The 18,663-nt window shown below is 42.0% G+C and overlaps 1 protein-coding gene across 2 annotated transcripts in view; it reads right to left on the reverse strand.

Annotated features, from left to right (window-relative positions):
• Nucleotides 1-18,663, reverse strand: part of stau2 (staufen double-stranded RNA binding protein 2) — an 87,525-nt gene that overhangs the window by 23,898 nt on the left and 44,964 nt on the right. For both annotated transcript variants that reach the window (XM_071485324.1, XM_071485325.1), the window contains exons 12-13: nt 13,896-14,257; nt 3,159-3,272 (exon numbers count right to left, since the gene is read on the reverse strand). In XM_071485324.1, coding sequence (XP_071341425.1) covers nt 3,159-3,272; nt 13,896-14,257 — 476 coding nt within the window. The remainder of the gene's footprint in view (nt 1-3,158; nt 3,273-13,895; nt 14,258-18,663) is intronic.

Here is an 18,663-nt window from a genome sequence, read left to right on the forward strand (position 1 = left end):
AAAACTTAGTTCTCCATGTATGCTTATATAAATAAAAAATAATACGTAATTTACAAAAGCACTGGCAGTTAAATGGAACACATTTCTTGGCTCTTTATAGCTTTTATTTTTGGCAGTTAAGTGACAGCTTGTGATGCAACACTGACTTCCTGTTTACATAGTTAATTGGTCTTGATTGCTACATGTGTTTTCTGGTAACCAGTTTCACACTCTTAATGTTCTCACAAAGTCATGTATTTATGACCATTAAGTTTAAACGGTGCAAACCAACTTAGTCACTCAAGTCATTTTAAACCAGCTAGTGGCCATTAAGAACGTAGGAAGGTCTTCACACACAAACTGAGTAATGTAGAAACAGGAAAATTAAATTTGACTAAAAAGTAGTAAAATTTATGAATATCTGGTGCAACCTAATCCTAGAGCAGATAGGGCAGAAAAAGAGACACATGTTTTAAACCAAAACAGCAAGGTTTTGAACACAAACTGGAGACTGTCTCTTTAAGCATTATTTACAGCAAGCCTGTTTACAATTGTTACCACAATTTCTATTGCCACTGTTCTACAGTTAACTGATCAGATTACAGATTTGCTTTGATATTTTAGAGTCAGTAAAAGGCTTTGGGGCCATGTTTGTTTTTTTTCTTCAAGTCATTGTTTTGCTGCCATTTGACAGGGGTTGATTAAGTGTGATAATCAAAAGCTGTCATCTCTGTTTTGTGACGACATAATAACAACTGTTTACACAAATACAAACACGGAAACAGATCTGAAGTATTAACACTTCTTTACGCAGGGCCTGACATCTGACCTATGGCTTTCTACTCTTACTTTTGGTCCGGACTTGCCTGAAACGCAAGAATACACAATGAAATTATTTAAATAATTTGAAACACATTTTGGAAACAACAGTCTTCAATAGAGGCATGAGTGACACTAATTTCTATTGTATTTTGTGTTTGTAAACAACACAAGAGTAAAAAAAACTGTAAATACAGACACATATGAAATTAGGTCTTGCTCACTTCTCATCACGTGTTGTTTCGCATGAAGAGGCCAACTGTAATTTCGTCAGCCATTTATCCGTAACTGCTGTCCATATCCTACACATCTTTCCTCCATACATCATGGGCAGAGATGTGTGGAGAGGATTTCCTTTGACTGTTGATCTTTATCAGTTGCTCCAGTCTACCTGACATAAACCTCCATGAGAGCGCAGATAACACAGCAGGAAATTCCCAGAGAGATGCATAATGAAACAGACTGGAGTCACCACACGTTACTGTGTTAGCCGTGTGTGTACAAGCAACAGAGGCCGGCTCCAGGAAAGGTTTATCACTTTTTAGCTGAGAGATCCTCTGTTCCATCTCATGAGATTTACAATGTAAAGGGCAAGGTGTGTGTTTGTGTGTATTGGTGCCAAGGCCAACACATGGATCTCCCCGGAACTATTAATTGGCAGCTCATGGATTGATCTGAATCTTTGCAAAAGGATTCCCGAGGTCCATCAACACATGAGGGAATCTATTCTATTGATTTCAGGTAACTCTGAGGGCCTTATAAGTACGTCAACAAATACACACAGCAGCCTGCATCATCATTATCATGGTAAAGCAGACCAAATGTGTGACGCCTTCAGGCCCACTTTGTTCAACAAGTGTTGGGGTTTGGGGGCTGCGGAGGGTGACCCCTTATTGTTAGGTGCTCCCTTTGTGGTCGTACTCCTCACTGTACTGAGATGAGGAAAAGAAAGGCCTTCTCTAACAGTCGGTCATGCCCCAGTGCTCCTGGCAACAACAGGTCCCGAGGACGCAGACCTGCCTGGCCTATATTGGCTTGGCTCTCAGTTAGCGGTGGCGGCACTAGCCCCCTGTCAGCTGTCCCATTCAAGGCCTGGCCGGCCCTTTATTAAAGCTTTGAAGACTGCTGAACAAAGGAGCGTCCTATGTTTAGATGATAGAATGTAAGCAACTGGTTTTCTGCTTGGGCAACACAAGACAAAGAGCCTTCTTCTGAATATGGGGTGTATGCGAGAGAGAGTGAGTGAGAAAACTAGAGAGGGAGGGAAAGAGAAGGAGGGCTACGCCACAAGTTGTTGAGATACTCCGTCAGATTTCAGGATGGGTATTACTTTGATAGACTGAAAATCATGGTGAACTGGCGCCTGTGTGTGGGAGGAACAGAGGCTTGTCAGAGACAAATGCAATGAATGATTATTATCACAGGTGGTTCTAATGCTCTGGTGATTCATAATAAAGCCACAGAGCCAAGTCTTCTCTGTTAATTAGAGGATGGAGGAGGATATAGGACTCCTGCCTCCTCACAATATGACCTATATACTACACTATATGCCACACTTCATTGAACCACTATGAGCCGATGCTAAAGAGTAGAGCCTGGCTGATATTAGCAGCCATTATTGGCCATCAGCGTGTACAGTATGTTGGCAAAAACAAATTACAGAGCACTAAACTACAGCAATAAAAACTTTTGCTGGCAGGATTTTGATGTATATTTGACATTTATTTTTCTCAACAGTTTCAGTTGTGTGTTTTTATTTATAGTTATTAGACAAAACAATTCAACATCAATTCATGTTTATTGTTCAAAATGTATGGTCAACTTGTTACTGCCATGTGTAAAGCTTATTATTCAACTGCAGAATGTCTTTACTCAGACTTTTAAAAGGAAGACTCTCTATTTGCTCCGAAATAGTAGACTTACACTTCTAGAAATTAGAGAGAGTAAAAACCTTAAGGATTAAAATGTAAAGCAAAAATGTCTGGCATTCTATTCCTCACATGATTTAATATACAATACAACTGTCTTTCACTGCTACTTGTAAAGTTGTCATGGTTGCTGTAATGTGGAAACATTTTCATGCAACTTGTTGCTAATTGCTTTGCAGCAACTGAATTTCATCTGTGTTGCACTTCAATTAAGTGAAAAACTGTGTGCAAACTGTTTGCTACCAGTTTCCTGCAAAAGCCAGATTGTTGATATATATTATATGATTTTCAGATTGGCGCTGCATTCACTTTTTGATGGACACTTTGATCTAGAACATTTGATTGTGGTGTACTGTTGCTACAAGCACAGTGGATTCAATAGGCGTGACACCCACCTTGCCGTTACTTACATACACATGCACTCACACATACCTGGTCATGGCTGGCTTGGAGGGTGCTCCCGGTGCCGTGGAAAGTCATTTGCACAGGGGAGAGGGTCAGATAGGTAACAAAATCCTTACCACTCTGCGCATCACTGTACTGCACCTGGAAAAGAGGGCAAAGGTCGACAATTTCAGTTACCCCAAAAGTAAATACAGGAAAACATCAGTCAATGCACAAATGACAGGAGAACTGAAGTTTTCAGTGGGACGCAGTCTTGTGTTTTTGGAAGTGGTTGGCTTGAGAGTAAATCTTGCATGTCTAATTGCCACCAGAGCATTTGTGGACAATTACCCCACACCATACAGAGATGGTAACAGAGGGAAATAAATCTAAGGGTGTGTATGTGAGATTGTGAGGGGGCATCCAAGGAGGTAGTGATGACATCACTGGCGACCCCTCATCATTGAGAGGTTAACTCTGCAGGCATTCCTAAATGCTGTGCAATTAGGGCTGTTATGACATGATGCTCCTCTGGGACATTCTGCTCCTGAGATCCAAGGGCTTTTGGTAATACTGCCTGCTTATCTGCCCTACTTCTTACTGGCTCTGACTCTGTGCATGTGTTTGTATTTGCATGTGTATATGTCCCTTTATGTGTGTATGTGTTTGCCTGGCCTACTTATGCCCAGGGCAACTGAAGGCATCTTAATAAATGGGACTATGGGAACTGAAAGAAGGAAAAAAAAATTGATGACTGATGCAGAGAGACAAAGGACAGTAGGAGAAAAAAATACATGACTGATTCATAATGGCTTTACACTTCAGAGAGCAAATGAAAAAGTAAGCTAGCAGGTATGGAAGAATATAGCTTTGAAAATAACAGAGCTTCTAGCATTATACTTAACTCCTCAGATAAGTCAGGTGTAATAATAAAGGGCTACTGCAAGATTTTCTAGGCAATAATGACTGGAATTTGTTGAAGCCACAATGAATAAAATGAATACTGTAATAACAGCTGACATTATAAAGAACGGTGTGGTGAAAATATGTTGGTGTCAGTATGTGTTTATTTTATGTACAATATGTGTCCTGAATATTTATGCTGGCTGAGGGGATTTAAGCTGTTACTTTCTTTTAATCAGGAGAAAATATGTTTCCTGAGTATGTGTGTGTCTGCGCGAGAGTGTGTGTGTATTTCCCTTTGTGCATTTTAACCCTCCTGACATGAGAAAAGTTTCCTCTTATCTCAGCTACAGCCCGTCGGCCATACACGCCGACCTTGTGTGTACACACACGCACGGACAGACATATATGATCTGTGACTGAAAGCTTCCAGAGCAAGGTGTGTGTGTCTCTCGAAATGAGTTATGATCGTGTGTGTGTGTGTGTGTGTGTGTGTGTGTGTGTGTGCGCTCCAGCCAACCAGACACATGGAAGTCTGCCCATAAAGAAACAGACCCATCATACCATAAACAAACACACGCTGATGTGACCATGTGCACACAGAGATATGAACAATCAGGTGATGTTCCATACGGTACATGTGAAGGTACACACGTATGTGAACACACACCCACTGATGAGGAGATGGGCCCGTAGTGATAAATTGTGGAATGCAATCTGTTATGTGTATGAATGATGAATGTAGTAAAGCGAGCCGTGGAAAAAGCCTTCTCTGACAAGTTAATCTCTAATAAATTCTCCAGACTTCAACATTAAGGGGAGAGAGAAAGAAAGAGAGGGGTGAAAAAAAACAAAGGAGGGGCACTTTTTGGTGGTAAGAATATAATTGTCTGGTAACAAGAATCCTATTTCAGAAAGTTTTGAAAAATATATGAATGTGCTTTTTCCATAATCTTGGGAATTAGACCTGTGTGAAGAAGAACATGACTGTGTGCATGAACACAAAGATATGGATCTGTGAGTGAATGTGTGTGTGTGTGTGTGCACATGTGCAATTGCCCACTATGCTGGTTCATTTAAGCAGTATAAAGGCCTGCGGTTAGGAGCCTGTGATGTATGGTGTAATCATGCTGTCTGATCAGCGGGCACTTGGCTCGGTTCATCTATTGCGAGCTGTCAGGCCTCCAGCCGAGGGTGAGGCCCTTCGATGGTGCTGGAGGAAACAGACGCTCCCTTTCAGCCTCTCATTGTAAAGAGTAATATGCTTAGATATATCAAATTTCTGATAATTCCCAACTTCTCTCATTGTATGCAAGGGTGTTTACATGTGTGTCTATGTTCGGCTAATGGAAACTACCAATTACAAAGTATGTATGACCCTGAGGGGCCAAAGAGATTAAGCTGTTACATTAAAATCATCAACCATTTCTGGCTCAACCATCAGAAAATCTGTGTTTTGAAATGCTTGATCTATGAGTGAGGAAATTAGCTGACCTATAGTGATCCTACTGCTGTTGTATTTTAAATCTCTTTTCTTGCACTGTCTGTCCCATGAAATTTGGTGCAGATGCTCAAGTACCTCACAGGAAAATTTTCATTTGTTCAGTAGGTTTTGACCAAAATTGCTGCAAAACTGCTGACATTTGCATTGTTTGGATTTTACTTTGTAGTTATTCGTCAGCAGCGGATGTTAGGATTCTAACATGCTAAACCAAAATGGTGAACACATTTTATCTGCTGAGCATCAACAAGTTCGCATTGTCACTGTGAGCATGCTAGCATGCTGACATTAGCATTTAGCTCAAGGTCTACTCTGCCTGACTACAGCCTCACAGAAACACCTTTTCCTCGTCCTCTTCAACATCTTGAGTTGAGTGTGGAATCATTGCTGTTGTGTAGCCGCGATGCCCCTTGACACACAGGATGTAATACTGGACTACATAAACAAACTTGATTTACTCTAGCAAATAGCCCATTTGGCAGGTCAACAAACATCACCTGGAGGTTTTTCTCTCTTGTTGGCTTGCTGATAAAATAGAAGAGGTGCCTGATTACTTTGATTCACCAGCGACTCTGACCTGCAGGCAGGAAAGAAAGTTGCCTGATCTGCTAGCATCTGAGAACGTTAAGGGCATCATCTCATTTCCAATGATTTTGCGCAACCTAAAATAACAAGCATCTTGAAAACAAACCGCCTATTCTCCCATCCAGCCTGTCTGTTTTGAGTGCATGTTTGTATGCATCTGTGAGTGCATGCATTCTAAAACAGGCCTAACTAATCATCCCAGGTCCCAACTCAGAAAACAGCCTCTAATCCACTTCCTTTAGAGACAAAGGAGCAGGAGAGTTACGCAAGGCCTGCGATTGATCGGCAGCACTAATGTGGAACGACCTCTGACATCTGGCTTCTAAAGCTGGATGGCTCCTCTTCAAATGCTCCTCTTTATTTGAACAAACACGAACATGCAAAAACTAAAAAGCAATCACAGTCATAGCATAGCGCCCATGCAGCCATGTTCAGAGTTTATGTTAAGTGCACAAATAAGCATGTGCTCACCCATAAATAGATCTACACAGACAAGAAAGGGGGGCACAAAAATGCTTATTAATGCTAAAATCCTTATTACTTATTGTCTTGTTACTACATTTATAACCACAGAACACAAGTATTGCAGGACTGAGAACTAGGCCGAGTGCAGGCTGTGGAGAGTCAAAGAGCACGGAAATAACTTAGACTTTACTATAATAAACAAGCTCTCTCAGTTCAAGAAACGCTGTCATTGTCGGTGAGAAGCAATTAGAGGTCCACGTCGAGCCACTTCAGTGGGGACCTCAGGGGTCAAGAGTGTTTGAAGTGCTGTTACTATACCTTTCACTTCTACTAATGGCAGGAGGTTGAGGGCAAACAAAGCTGCTACTCTAAAAACTTTGAGTGCACTTTGCCCAAATCACAGAGAGAGGTCTTAAGACACCGAGACAAAGAGAGGCCCAAGTTTTACTGGAGACAGCCGATTGTCGAGAACTTGCATCACAAAATAGTTTTTTCTCAAGAAACACAGGTTATAGAAATAACCTGAGTGACTGGAAAAACAAACCACAGGACATTCTACTGCAATCAAAAAAGCCACTCACGTAATACAGGTAACTATCACTTTCAAAAGGCTGTTGCGTCAGCTACATCGATTCTATTGTAATTTTTATGCTAAAACCCTTAAATGCACAAAAACAAAGACAGGTGTTAAAATCAAATTAGTTATTTCAAAATAATTCAGTCTGACTATGCTGTGGTTACTTCCCACCATCTGGAAAGATCCCAGCATGTTACACAAATCTGATGTAGACATCTCTGGTGTCTCTGTCACTATTCACTTGTTTCTGCAACAGCTCGAAAAAGATGTGTTTTATGGATTAAAGGTTCTTCGGCCTCTTTGGCTTCACTCACCTGCTTCTACAGCTGTTTTCTTATCCTGTAATTCTCTACGGAATAATTTGCCACAAGTTAGATTGGTACCATGCTCAATTAAACTACAGCCAGCGCAGCTTAGCATAAAGACTGGCAGCTAGGGGTTATATCTTGTTTGAACCACATAAAAACAAAATGTAAATGGTTTTACAGTTTTACAGAGGTTATGAGCCAGACTATGTCTTTGCTGGGCGCAGTGATTTCTGAGACTTGTCATGACAAGCTAGGTGGAGTTTTTTTTTCTTTTTCTCTAAAACCTTTGCCCGGAGCCAGGCTAGCTGTTTCCTTGCATTTCCAGTCTTTATGCTAAGCTAAGATGACCTGCTACTGGTTGTGGCTTCATATTTAATGGACAGATATGAGAGTGATATTCTTATCTATCAGCAATAATATATATAAATAATATACATTTACCTAACAATTCCTTTAGAAGTAGATTCACAATTTTTTCAGAAATGTCTGTTACAGCTGGAACATTTCTCGCATGATTTTGCAGTACCAATGAAAACTACTTTTGGTTTAATGTTTTCTTTAACTAGGACAAAAATAATATTTGAGATGTTACTTTCATAACTTTGTATTGTTTTCCGACCACTTTGGCTTATCCAAAGAGATTTGGGCACAGAAAACGGCACAAAAAGGCTGTTTTATTATGTTATTATCCATCATTAAATTGTCATCAAAACACTTGGGACTCTGTTTGCAGTTTGAGAAAGAGCTCACTCAGTACAGAAGAAGTTTAAACTGGTGGAAGAATGGGGGCCAGAGTATTTCTGAGAACAGTAACTGGTGTGCAGATAATAAAGAGAACTGTTTGGATTCCAAACAAAGTGCCAGGTTAACACACCCTCCATCTCCCCATGCTAGGACTGTGCTGGCACACAACTTCTATCACTGCCTAGAGTTGAGAACTACATGAAATATGATCGATACTATCAAAATACAAAGAACAAAGGGAAGTAAAAAAAAAAAAAAAAAGATCGAAGAAGAAAAAGATGCTGCATATTCAAATTTGCAATTTGCTGTGCTGGCACTTGAGGGTATTTGATTTAAAGGTTTGCAAATGGGCTTGATTGTGGTGCAAAAACATCATCACTCAGTTTTGCCAAACACACAGACACAGGCACACGCACCGACATGCACACAGAGGGCCACCATGTAAGAGAGAGACTGTGCGCCGAGCCAGCACAGCATTAACGGTCTGATTTATACCACCGACAAAACTTGTTTTCGAAGATCGCTCTTCACACAAATATGCCGCAGAGCGCAGCTGGAAGCCATCACCCTGCCGCAGAAATCAAACGTGGTGGGATTAGCCATCCCAAAATGTATTTTCTAACGCAAATCCCAGAGTAAACACAGAGTGGAGGAATGAGAGGATGACAAGGAGGTTGGAAACAAACTGTTAGAGTCTTTGAACGTTTGTACCAGATCAGGCGTTTGATGTTGATACAGAGAGATGAGAGTCAGCAATGTAGATCAGGAAGGGAGGAGAAAGAGTGGGAAAAGAGAGACGGGGAGAAATGAGAGGGTAGAAAGTGCCAGGCAGGGTACAAGGTGTAGTCAGCACCATTTGAAGTGGTTTTTCTATACAGCCAAAGAAGGAAGCAGAGAGAGAGAGAAGAACAAACAACGTGTAAGTGTGAGAAATCCTGGGAACTGTACTGAATGGATATCAACACCAGCCACCCGCCAAGGATAGTGTTTTCATTAACATGGGATTTCCAACATAGAAGTTCTGATTCCAGCACAGCAACGAATATATGGCCCTCCCTTTTCTCTAAATCCATCTCCCAAGTTCAGCCTATCATGGCTAGATAACATAACTCAGCTGATTGCTATCTCCACTATGTTATTGCTTTTGGATTTAGCAGGTGGACAGAACTGATAGATGCAGTAGATACCATTCAGCTCTTCCAGACACAACCTGAAATATTATAGTACAGTATGCTGATCTTCGAACCCCATGCATGCACGAGGATATTAACAATTTCGAACAGGTGGCAATATCCTGTGTCATTAAGAGTTCAGATCTGACCCAAATGAACGTGTAAATTATTATGTTTGAATGATCCTGCATTCATGATTTGACAGATCCAACCCCACATACTTCAAATACACTCAATCAAACGAACAAATCTATCAGGTTATGTTTTACGTTGGTCATCAAAACTCTACAGGCTTGTTAAAATCTCTGCTACAATAAACAAAGTGCTTCTGTCATATTTTCCATTTGCACAACCAGAGCAAAACCTGTGGAGGGGTGTAATTTCAAACTATTGCTGAAAAGGTGCTACATTCACTGTACCTGCCAGTTACTTAGGAATATGGCTTATGGTATTACAACAAAAATAATGACATGCTCGCGTACTGTGTCTAATGATTTTTATGCACCTTGGGAAAAACAAAGTTAATCAGACTGTTATATAGTATAAGACAGGGCACCAGCACGCACTTTAGAATTCAAATCTATATAACTTAGGAGAGTGACTTTTTTTTTTTTTTCTTGGCATTTGGTATAGTGGACATGATTAAAAAAAACAAGAGTTTTGCTGCTACAGCCTTACTTGGTCATATTTGGTCTCATATGGCCAGTTGTTTACGGTGGCTAATGTTTGCTAGTATTTGCAAAGTTTAGATAAATATTACTTCTATATTGCATATTTCTAAGTCCGTTTGTTGTTATGACTCTTCTCTGCCTGTGCTACTGTCTAGGTCAGCGTTTTAGCCAAAGGCTATTGTGGTGTTGTATTTGGCAACATGAAACAAATATGTTACATACATATTCTCAATTACTTTGTGTTGCTTTAGATCAGTGCATGGTTTATGGTTCAAATGATATACGGACATAAATGCATTAGGCCCAAACATCCCAAAAATAAATCTGATATTAAAAAAAAAACATATGATGCACACATAGAACAAAAACCTTTTCTGGATAAAAATAAACCAAATGTATCATCATCCTTAAAAATAGGAGGATAATAAATCTATCCATGCTAAACATATGCTTGTCCAATGGCTACTTGTGTAACTTGCCCTCGGTGCCCGAGGAATCACTCTCAGTATTGGCCCACAAATAATAGCAGCATGTGATGACACACACGCAGGCACGCACACACACACGCACACACACAAGCACGCACACACGCACACACACACACTGGTCTTTCGTCCACACTTCCTCTCTCTCTGCCCATTTCACTCCCCTCTTCTTCATTAATTCGCTCAACCACTAAATCGCTCCGACTCAGCCGGCCCACATTCAGACACTGACAGACAGAGAGAGCTGTTCTGATAAAAACTGCAGTCTTCCTAAAACCAAGAAGCTTATGGGAAATAAAGTCAAGCAATTGTGAAGGCATGCAAGAGGACTGTCTTAGTCCAGGTGTGTAGCCTGGCACATATTCACTTTAAAAATGGGTAAATGTTAATAATCTGAAGTAGCAGCAGTCTGTAATAACTATTAAGTAATGTCATGGCAGAGTAAATGGGCAGCTGGTGACTGCAATGCTGAGGTCAAACCTTTCAACATCTCCAAACTACACAAACAGCAAGAGAAATGAGAGAGTCTGTAAATTTGTGGAAGCATTAAGAATAGAGGAAGCGCTTTGTGATGGAGGTGGAGAAGGACCAAAACATAACAAAAATAAAGCAGAGAGCAAAGAGAGGAATACAGAGACAAAGAGAAAGAGGGAGAATCTGTTACGTGGCTCTTACTCAGTACTTCATCCTTGGTCCATGTGTTGTCTATTACCTCCTGCTTCTTTGTTTCTGCCCTACTTCTAGCACACATACCCACCGTGCCAACAACACGCCAGCCAAATTAATAGGAAATACACACACGCACAAACACACTGGAGTAAGTGCCAGCATCCTTGCTCCAAGCTGGCGTGAGTACAACACACTGTTGCTTATCCAGTCAGAGCTTCCACCAGAGGCTATTTTCCAATCAAATGAAAAGAAGGGCTTAGCAGGTAGGTCCAGGCCTTTGTCTGTGGAGCTGGATGGTTGAAACAGACACTATGAGAATGTCCTCAGTGCTTGCTTAGTTGCTTTAATCCAGTGTTGGGCAGTCATTGCAATCCGCTCACTTGGATAACATAATTACATTACAAAAACAAAGTTACTAATCAGACCGGGAGATTATTATCAAATTACTGAAAAAATATTGTGGTGGATCCCTGAGCCCTTGTTTGTTGTTGAGTGTGGTTGAGGGAAAGCTGGCCTGACACAAAGCGGCACATTACGTGTCCAGTGGAAAAGCGGACAAGTGCAGTTTTTGGCAAAAACAATTGAAATCTGTGGTGGTTTATCCCACAAAGACACATAAGAGTACATAAGCCTTAAAAAGTCTGCCTAACATGGCTGCGTAGGCAACCCAGGGTTCTCATTACAAACCCACATGATATGAAACATCCCCTCAATGGAACACATATTGTCTGCATGTCTCAATTACAGCCTGAATTCCTCGCTTAAGAAATGCACACACACACAAATCTGTGAGAACACTGATGCCTATGTGTGTATTTACTCACAGAAATACATGTAAGGGTGCACAGACAAAAATATATTTATAAATATACAAAATGAGTTGTGGTTTTTTTGCAGTATGAGAATGACAAGGACTTAAACTTCACACACAGGCTTAGCCCAACTCTTCCATTTGCACTAAACAGAACCTGCTGTGTGTGTGTACGTGTGTGTGCATATGTACAAGTGTGTTTGGGCTTGGCCTGGCAGCAGAGCTCTCTCAGGTTACACACACACAGGAAGGCTCAGAGCAATAACAAAGGCCTTTCAAAGGAACCCTCAGCAGGTTAAGATAAAATGTTTTCGCTCAAACTGATAAAAAGCATCTGCAGCTTAAGTGTACAGGCTATGGTATCGGTGGCGTGGTATTCACCACAGTTCGGCCGAGACAGATTAAAACAGAACCTGGGTTGGCTCGCTATTAGACACAAGGACACACACAGAGCGCTAAGACTGTGTGTGTGTGTGTGTGTGTGTGTGTGTGTCCAGTCCGGTAATGACAGGAGCACCTGTGAGCTCTAAATCCACAGTCTGCCAACTAGGTCCACAGTGAGAAGAGAGCAGAAAACGAGTAGTATGCTGTCGAGTAGTCCTACACTCTAGACTCTTCACACGAGTCCACTTGTCCTGTAGCAGCATCATTCTCACTACTCTCTTCTTCTCTGAAAGGTATTCATCAGCAGTATAGTCTTCTACGGACAAACACATGCATACGCAGCTTTTCCAGGTGATTTGAGGTGAACATCGTGCACAACATGCTATGTACACACGTTCTGATACAGAAAGCCAGCAACTCTTAAGTGGAGAGGTTTCAAGTGGTGGTGTGTGTGTGTGGCTGCGTTTGTTTGTCTTCAGTACAACCACACTGGTTGACCACAATTATTATTTATAACAATGGCCCAGAAGGAGAAGAATCAGGCCATGGGGATGTGTACATGCACACATGTTTGGATGTCTGTGTGTGTGTGTGTGTGTGTGTGTGTGTGTGTGTGTGTCTGTCTGTGGAGGGTCATATTTATGCATGGTCACGCTAACATCTGTGCTGTCACTTTAGCATGTGTGTATACTGTATGAGTGTACCACAGGGTGTCTGCAGCTTCTACCAAGTTTAAATCATGACTTTTATGACCTGGTGCCAGTTAAAATGAAAATACAAGCCTATATTCCACAAGTGAAATAAATGTGACATTGGAAACAATTGTATACCTATTAGCACTGTGATCTGTGATGGGGCTTTTACCCAGAAGAAACAATAAATAAACAAATTGCAATGTGCAAAATTGAACTATTTTAAAGCAAAAATCCTGTTTATTACAAATAAGGTCTCACTTTTCTAATTACAGCCATCACTTTCATCACTGTACTTACCACAGTTAAGGTAGGGCACGCCAGCAAAATGAACAGTCGATATTCATGCTTAATTGCAAATCAAAACTGAGCATGGACAACCAGAGTAAGCAGGGTTCCAGCAGCACTTTGTGGGAGAAGTGGCCCCTATTTCTTCAGGTGAAAAGTAATTACTACATTTCTGTGAAATATAATATTAAACTTATACATTTCAAGAGAAATGTGCTGTTGGCTATGTAGCAAAACTTACAAATAGCTTATTAAACCATCACCTAGTAAATACACTGATAACAATTTTCGCTATTGTTCTTTCTTCCAAATAAGTTTGCTCAACCTGGACTTTGTTGTAGCTCAGCAATTACCTTTGTGAATGCAATGTTATTATTACCAATAGGTAAAGTACCTAAAGTGCCAAAACTACTGAAGTAAGAATCAGGTTGTATGATACGCTGATATTTTCATTCAATGTATAAAATCTAGACCTTTTTCCGTCTCTATAAACACCCTGAAGGTAGCGCGTCCTTCTTGTTGCATCTCACCTGGAAGCCCTGGATGCGAGCCAGGTAGTCCAACTGCTGTGCGGGCTGCACTGAGACGCCACAGGCCAGGGCTGGGTTCTTCCCCTTTATGGGCAGGGAGGCATCAGAAGTGGGTGACTGACCATTAAGCAGCAGCTCCCTGGCCATAGTAGCGGTTGGGCTGGGTGAGGAGGTTGAGCCGCTGTAGTACGGAGGGTGTCCTGGGGGCAGTGGGGCAGAGCAGGGCCCCATGTCTTTGGATGTTATGTAGTTGACGGAGCCACCGCTGCTGCCGCCGGGGCCTGAAGCACTGCCCCCCTGCTTTCTGCTGGCCTCCATCTCCTGGTAGACATCAGGGCTGAGGTGGAGCAGTCCCTTCTGGGCTGTAGTGGTCAAAGAAGAGGGAAGGCAGGATGGATGGAAGAGGAGAGTGAGATGATGGGAAGAGGAGAGGAAGACAGGGGCAAAATAAGGGATGAGCGGGTGAGGAGGTGTAGTTTGATAAGAATAGGCAGAGAATGAATACAGAAGAAATGGTGTTTATTCAAGAGCAGAAAGGGACAAAGGTAGGAGAGATTGAGGGAGAAAGAAGAAAGGAAAAGGGTTATTATTGCTTTCATTCACAACTGTCAAATCACAAATGTCAAAATTATTTGCACACACACCCCAAAAACTGTAATTTAATAGTATAAATCTAGTAGGCCTCTGATTTTCCTAAAATAATCTTGTGTTCAGTCTGTTCTCATTCTACCTCTTGCCTCAAATTTTCTCCTGCAGTGATTGTGACGTACCATTTGATCAGAGCTGATGCGATGAAGACTCATTCATGTCTTCAGGTATTGGACATGGCAGTAAAACAAGACCCAACCCCACCTGACCCTATTAGACTGACTGGAATTTGGACCCAACTAGGGTCCTGAGTCAGGTCTCCGCTCCTCAGAACCAAGTGGACCCACAAAGATCTCTAGTTTGTGCATGTGTGTGTGCCTAACTTGTGTGTGTTGGCTCAGAAACTGGCATTCCATCACCAAACATAGATGACAGTTTCATGTGGTTTGGCTGTTCCGAGCACTATCAAAGTGTCTGCTGGGAAACACACAAAGCCTCTTTCGTTCTCACTCTCAAACGCAAACACACAGACACAAACGGAGCGTCTCCCAATATCAGCAGAGCAGCTATGACTTCATCATTGGTGGAAAGCAGCACCGTCAGCTAACTGGCATCCTGCTTCACATATAACATCTCTGCAAAAGCAGACACATCTGAACTTAGGAGCACATTTGGTCTCAGATCAAGGTTCTTATGGGAATATTTTGGTGGCCTGAGGAAACATCCCGAGCGATTTGGATCCAAAAGGCGGAAGCACCTTTGTTGTCTGACCGGCTTTTATTTAACAGGACACAGCTCGATCCAGACATGCTGTGGTTCATAGCCAGCTGAGCCCAACAGCACTCCAAGACTATGTTCCGATCCAGACCATTTGGATAAATCTAATTTGTTTATGTTGGCTTCCTGCACTCTGACATCACTGTCCAGAAATGGTCGTGACAGGTGGAAGGAGGAAACACCAACAGGTAGATGATCAGGACTTTCGTCACTTTGTGGCTGCGGTGGTGGAAGTGAGAGGAAGGAATATGCGACAGATAGAGGAAGGAGAGGACGACGACAAGTGAAGAAAGAGAGAGAATACAAAGGAGGATGAGCTGAGAGCCAGTTCAGAGGGAAGAGGAGGTGGGGATGAGTGAATGTGAAAACCATGCAAAGCCTCCAAAGCCCAGCCAAGGTCACCAGAGACAGGAAGACCAGCTGTGTATGTGTCTGTGTGTATGTCTGTGGGCTTGTTTGTGTGTGCGTACAGACCAACAGCTGGGAGAAAGCGCTGGAGTGAGCGCATGACTGACAGGCCACTTCCTGTTTGAGTTACCATCTCACACACACACACACACACACACACACACACACAGATTTAGCTTACTCTAGTCTAGGGTTTCTGGGAACCTGCAGACAGTGTTATGAACAATGAAGTTTGCGTTCCATCCAGAAGAGCAGAAAAGCTGAAGGAAACAGCAATGAAATCCAGGACTTATTACTCATACTACAACAAACTGCCCCATGCCAGCAATGACACAACTGCTAGGATTTTTCCCCCCTCCCTATCACGATGACAACTCTAATTTGAATTTACACAAGTAAAACTTGCAGGCCTGTGTGTTCAGAATGTAGTGTCATAAAAAATGAAAGGTGTTAGCCAACATGACATCAGCAGTGGATGAAGATTATTGGGGGGGGGGGGGGGGGGGGGGGGGTGAATGTAATCCATGTGAGTGTGTGTGATCGTGCATGTGAGGATGTTTGCATGTGATTGAGTGCTTGAAGCTGGTGTCAGATGGCAAGCGAGAGCGTGAGAGCAAGACGGACCAAGAGTGAGACAAAGGAGGAGACAGTGAGAGTGAATAAGTAAGAGTGACGGAGTGTGTTTGTGCGTGAGGATGTCAGACAGCGATTGTGAAATTGTCTATATGAAGTGGGAGCAAGTCAGAGAGAGAGGAGAGAGAGGAGCGAGTTGGGGGGGGGCAGAGTGAGGCTGAGAAGTGGGGGAACAAAAGAGTGAAGGAGAGTGTGTTTGTGGTGCTGGTTCCAGGCAGTTTCAGAGGGGTCCCACCCAGGCTCGGCGTCCAGTGGGCCAGGGGAGCGCTGGAGGGAAGCCAGAGCCAAGCATGAGACTGATCGAAAACAGATAGGGCCGAAGCCCGCCACTATAAATCACCATGGTGGAGCAAGACCTTCACATAGTTCACACATGCACACAGCGAACAGACACACATGCACACACACATGCACACACACACACACACACACACACACATATGCACAGCAGGAAATGAAATGTGGCAACTCGAGTGAAAAGCCCTGCTGCAATACCCATGGGAATAGAAGGGAGAAAAATCACTCTCCTCTTACTCCTTTTTCTTCTTTCTTTTTGCGCTCCCTTCCTGTCTCTAAGCCACCCTGTTTGTTGTAGCACTGCATCACACAGCTCACCAGGGCAAAGGACACTTATACACACACACACTCACTCACACACACACAGTTACATATACACAGTGAGTGCTTGTGGGTGCCTGAGGTGTGTGTGTTTTGTGTGGAAGAAGAACGGAAGTACGGAGCAATAAATGGACAGCCTGTGACACATTTACCCAATTCCTCCCGGTTTGCTTTACATAATGCTGCAGTGCTCCCTATGTGGGGTATAGCTGGTCAATGACAGCGCTGCAAGCATGTAGACAACAGTTTGTAAGTTACCTCAGGCTGGCAACAACCACAACAATACAATTAACCCATTTTCTGGGTGTCAATATACCACATCTTTTAAAGCTATAATCCTTAACAATTACCCATTACCCATGTTTTTAATGCTATTTATCTATTGGCATTCTGCGCATTTGTATTCTGTCATTCTTCTGCCTCTCTATATAGCAGTTTACACAGTTGTAGAAAGTTTACCTTTGCCACATGGGATTAAAGTTGTTGACCCACGCTCAAGGTATTCCAGCATGCACATACTGGACAATGTGCAATTTGTGCATATGTGTGTTCAGTTAGTAGTGTGAGATAGGGTTGGGAGATACGTTAAAATTTTCAAACCCGGCCACTGTCCATTGTTGATATATTTGCCCTGATGTGATTCACTGAAATATTACAGCCTGTAGGCTACTCTTCTTCGATTAAACAAGATAAATCACCATGACATCTTTAATAAGCAATAAGCTGTAAAAGACAGGCTGAACAGCTGTCCGACACTATTTGAGACTTGCAGCTTCCAAGTGAACAAACAGGTCAAATGATCAGAGTGCACAATCGCACACACAGTTTTTGGACATAGCTCTTCAGCACCAATTGACCAGACAGCAAGAACTAACAACAGCTGTATTTGCCATTTAGTCACTGCGCAATCAATTGAAATGTAATCGAAATCGCAATATGGCCAAGTCCAAATCACAGGAGCTGCAAAAAAATAAAAAATAAAAAATTGCAAAAAGGTAAAATGTGCAACAACACTGTCATGCATTATTAGCACAGTAAGTATTGTGATGCCCCAACCTACAGATCATATCCTCCAGACATAACAGCCCATGCTTGTTTGGTACAAGCCCCAACAAAAATCACATCATCATCATTTTTAAATTTCATTCAATGAAAATAAAATGCAAAAACAATCATTCAAACTGAAATCATTACTCATATCGCAATCGCAATATCTGCCAAAATAATTGCAATATGATTTTTTTTTTTTGCATATCGTTCAGCCCTGACCACTGTCCTGTTCTGTGAAAGACAGAAATCAGTGCAATAAGAAGGCGCAAAATAGTGATGAACAGGTCAGGGTTTTTTAATACCTGCACCCACCTGACACATGATGAGAGCCAACCTGCTCTGCCCGACCTGCACAAATATACGTGAATCAGCTGCAAACAACCAGTTTTAGCTCTCTATCACTCTCTGACTCTTTTTCACTGTTTCACGGTCAGAAATGGCAGATGACATTCATAAAGGACTGGATTTTTCTGTTATTTGTTATTATCCATATTAATAAGAATATGAATAATAAGAATAAGTAGTATGAAAAGTAGCCGCTGTTCATTTTTCAGCACCATGGAGGCATGGAGAGAGAGAGAGAGAGACATTGTTTATTTCAGTAATAACAGTAGTACACTAAATTGCTGATAGAGAGAGACATAGAGAGGTTGTTTATTTTGGTAATAACAGCAGTACTACTGCTGATAGCAAG

Source organism: Trachinotus anak, unplaced genomic scaffold, assembly GCF_046630095.1.
Source record: "Trachinotus anak isolate AG129_WGS33_773 ecotype Australia unplaced genomic scaffold, CSIRO_AGI_Tana_v1 ptg000009l, whole genome shotgun sequence".
NCBI classification, from domain to species: Eukaryota; Metazoa; Chordata; class Actinopteri; order Carangiformes; family Carangidae; genus Trachinotus; species Trachinotus anak.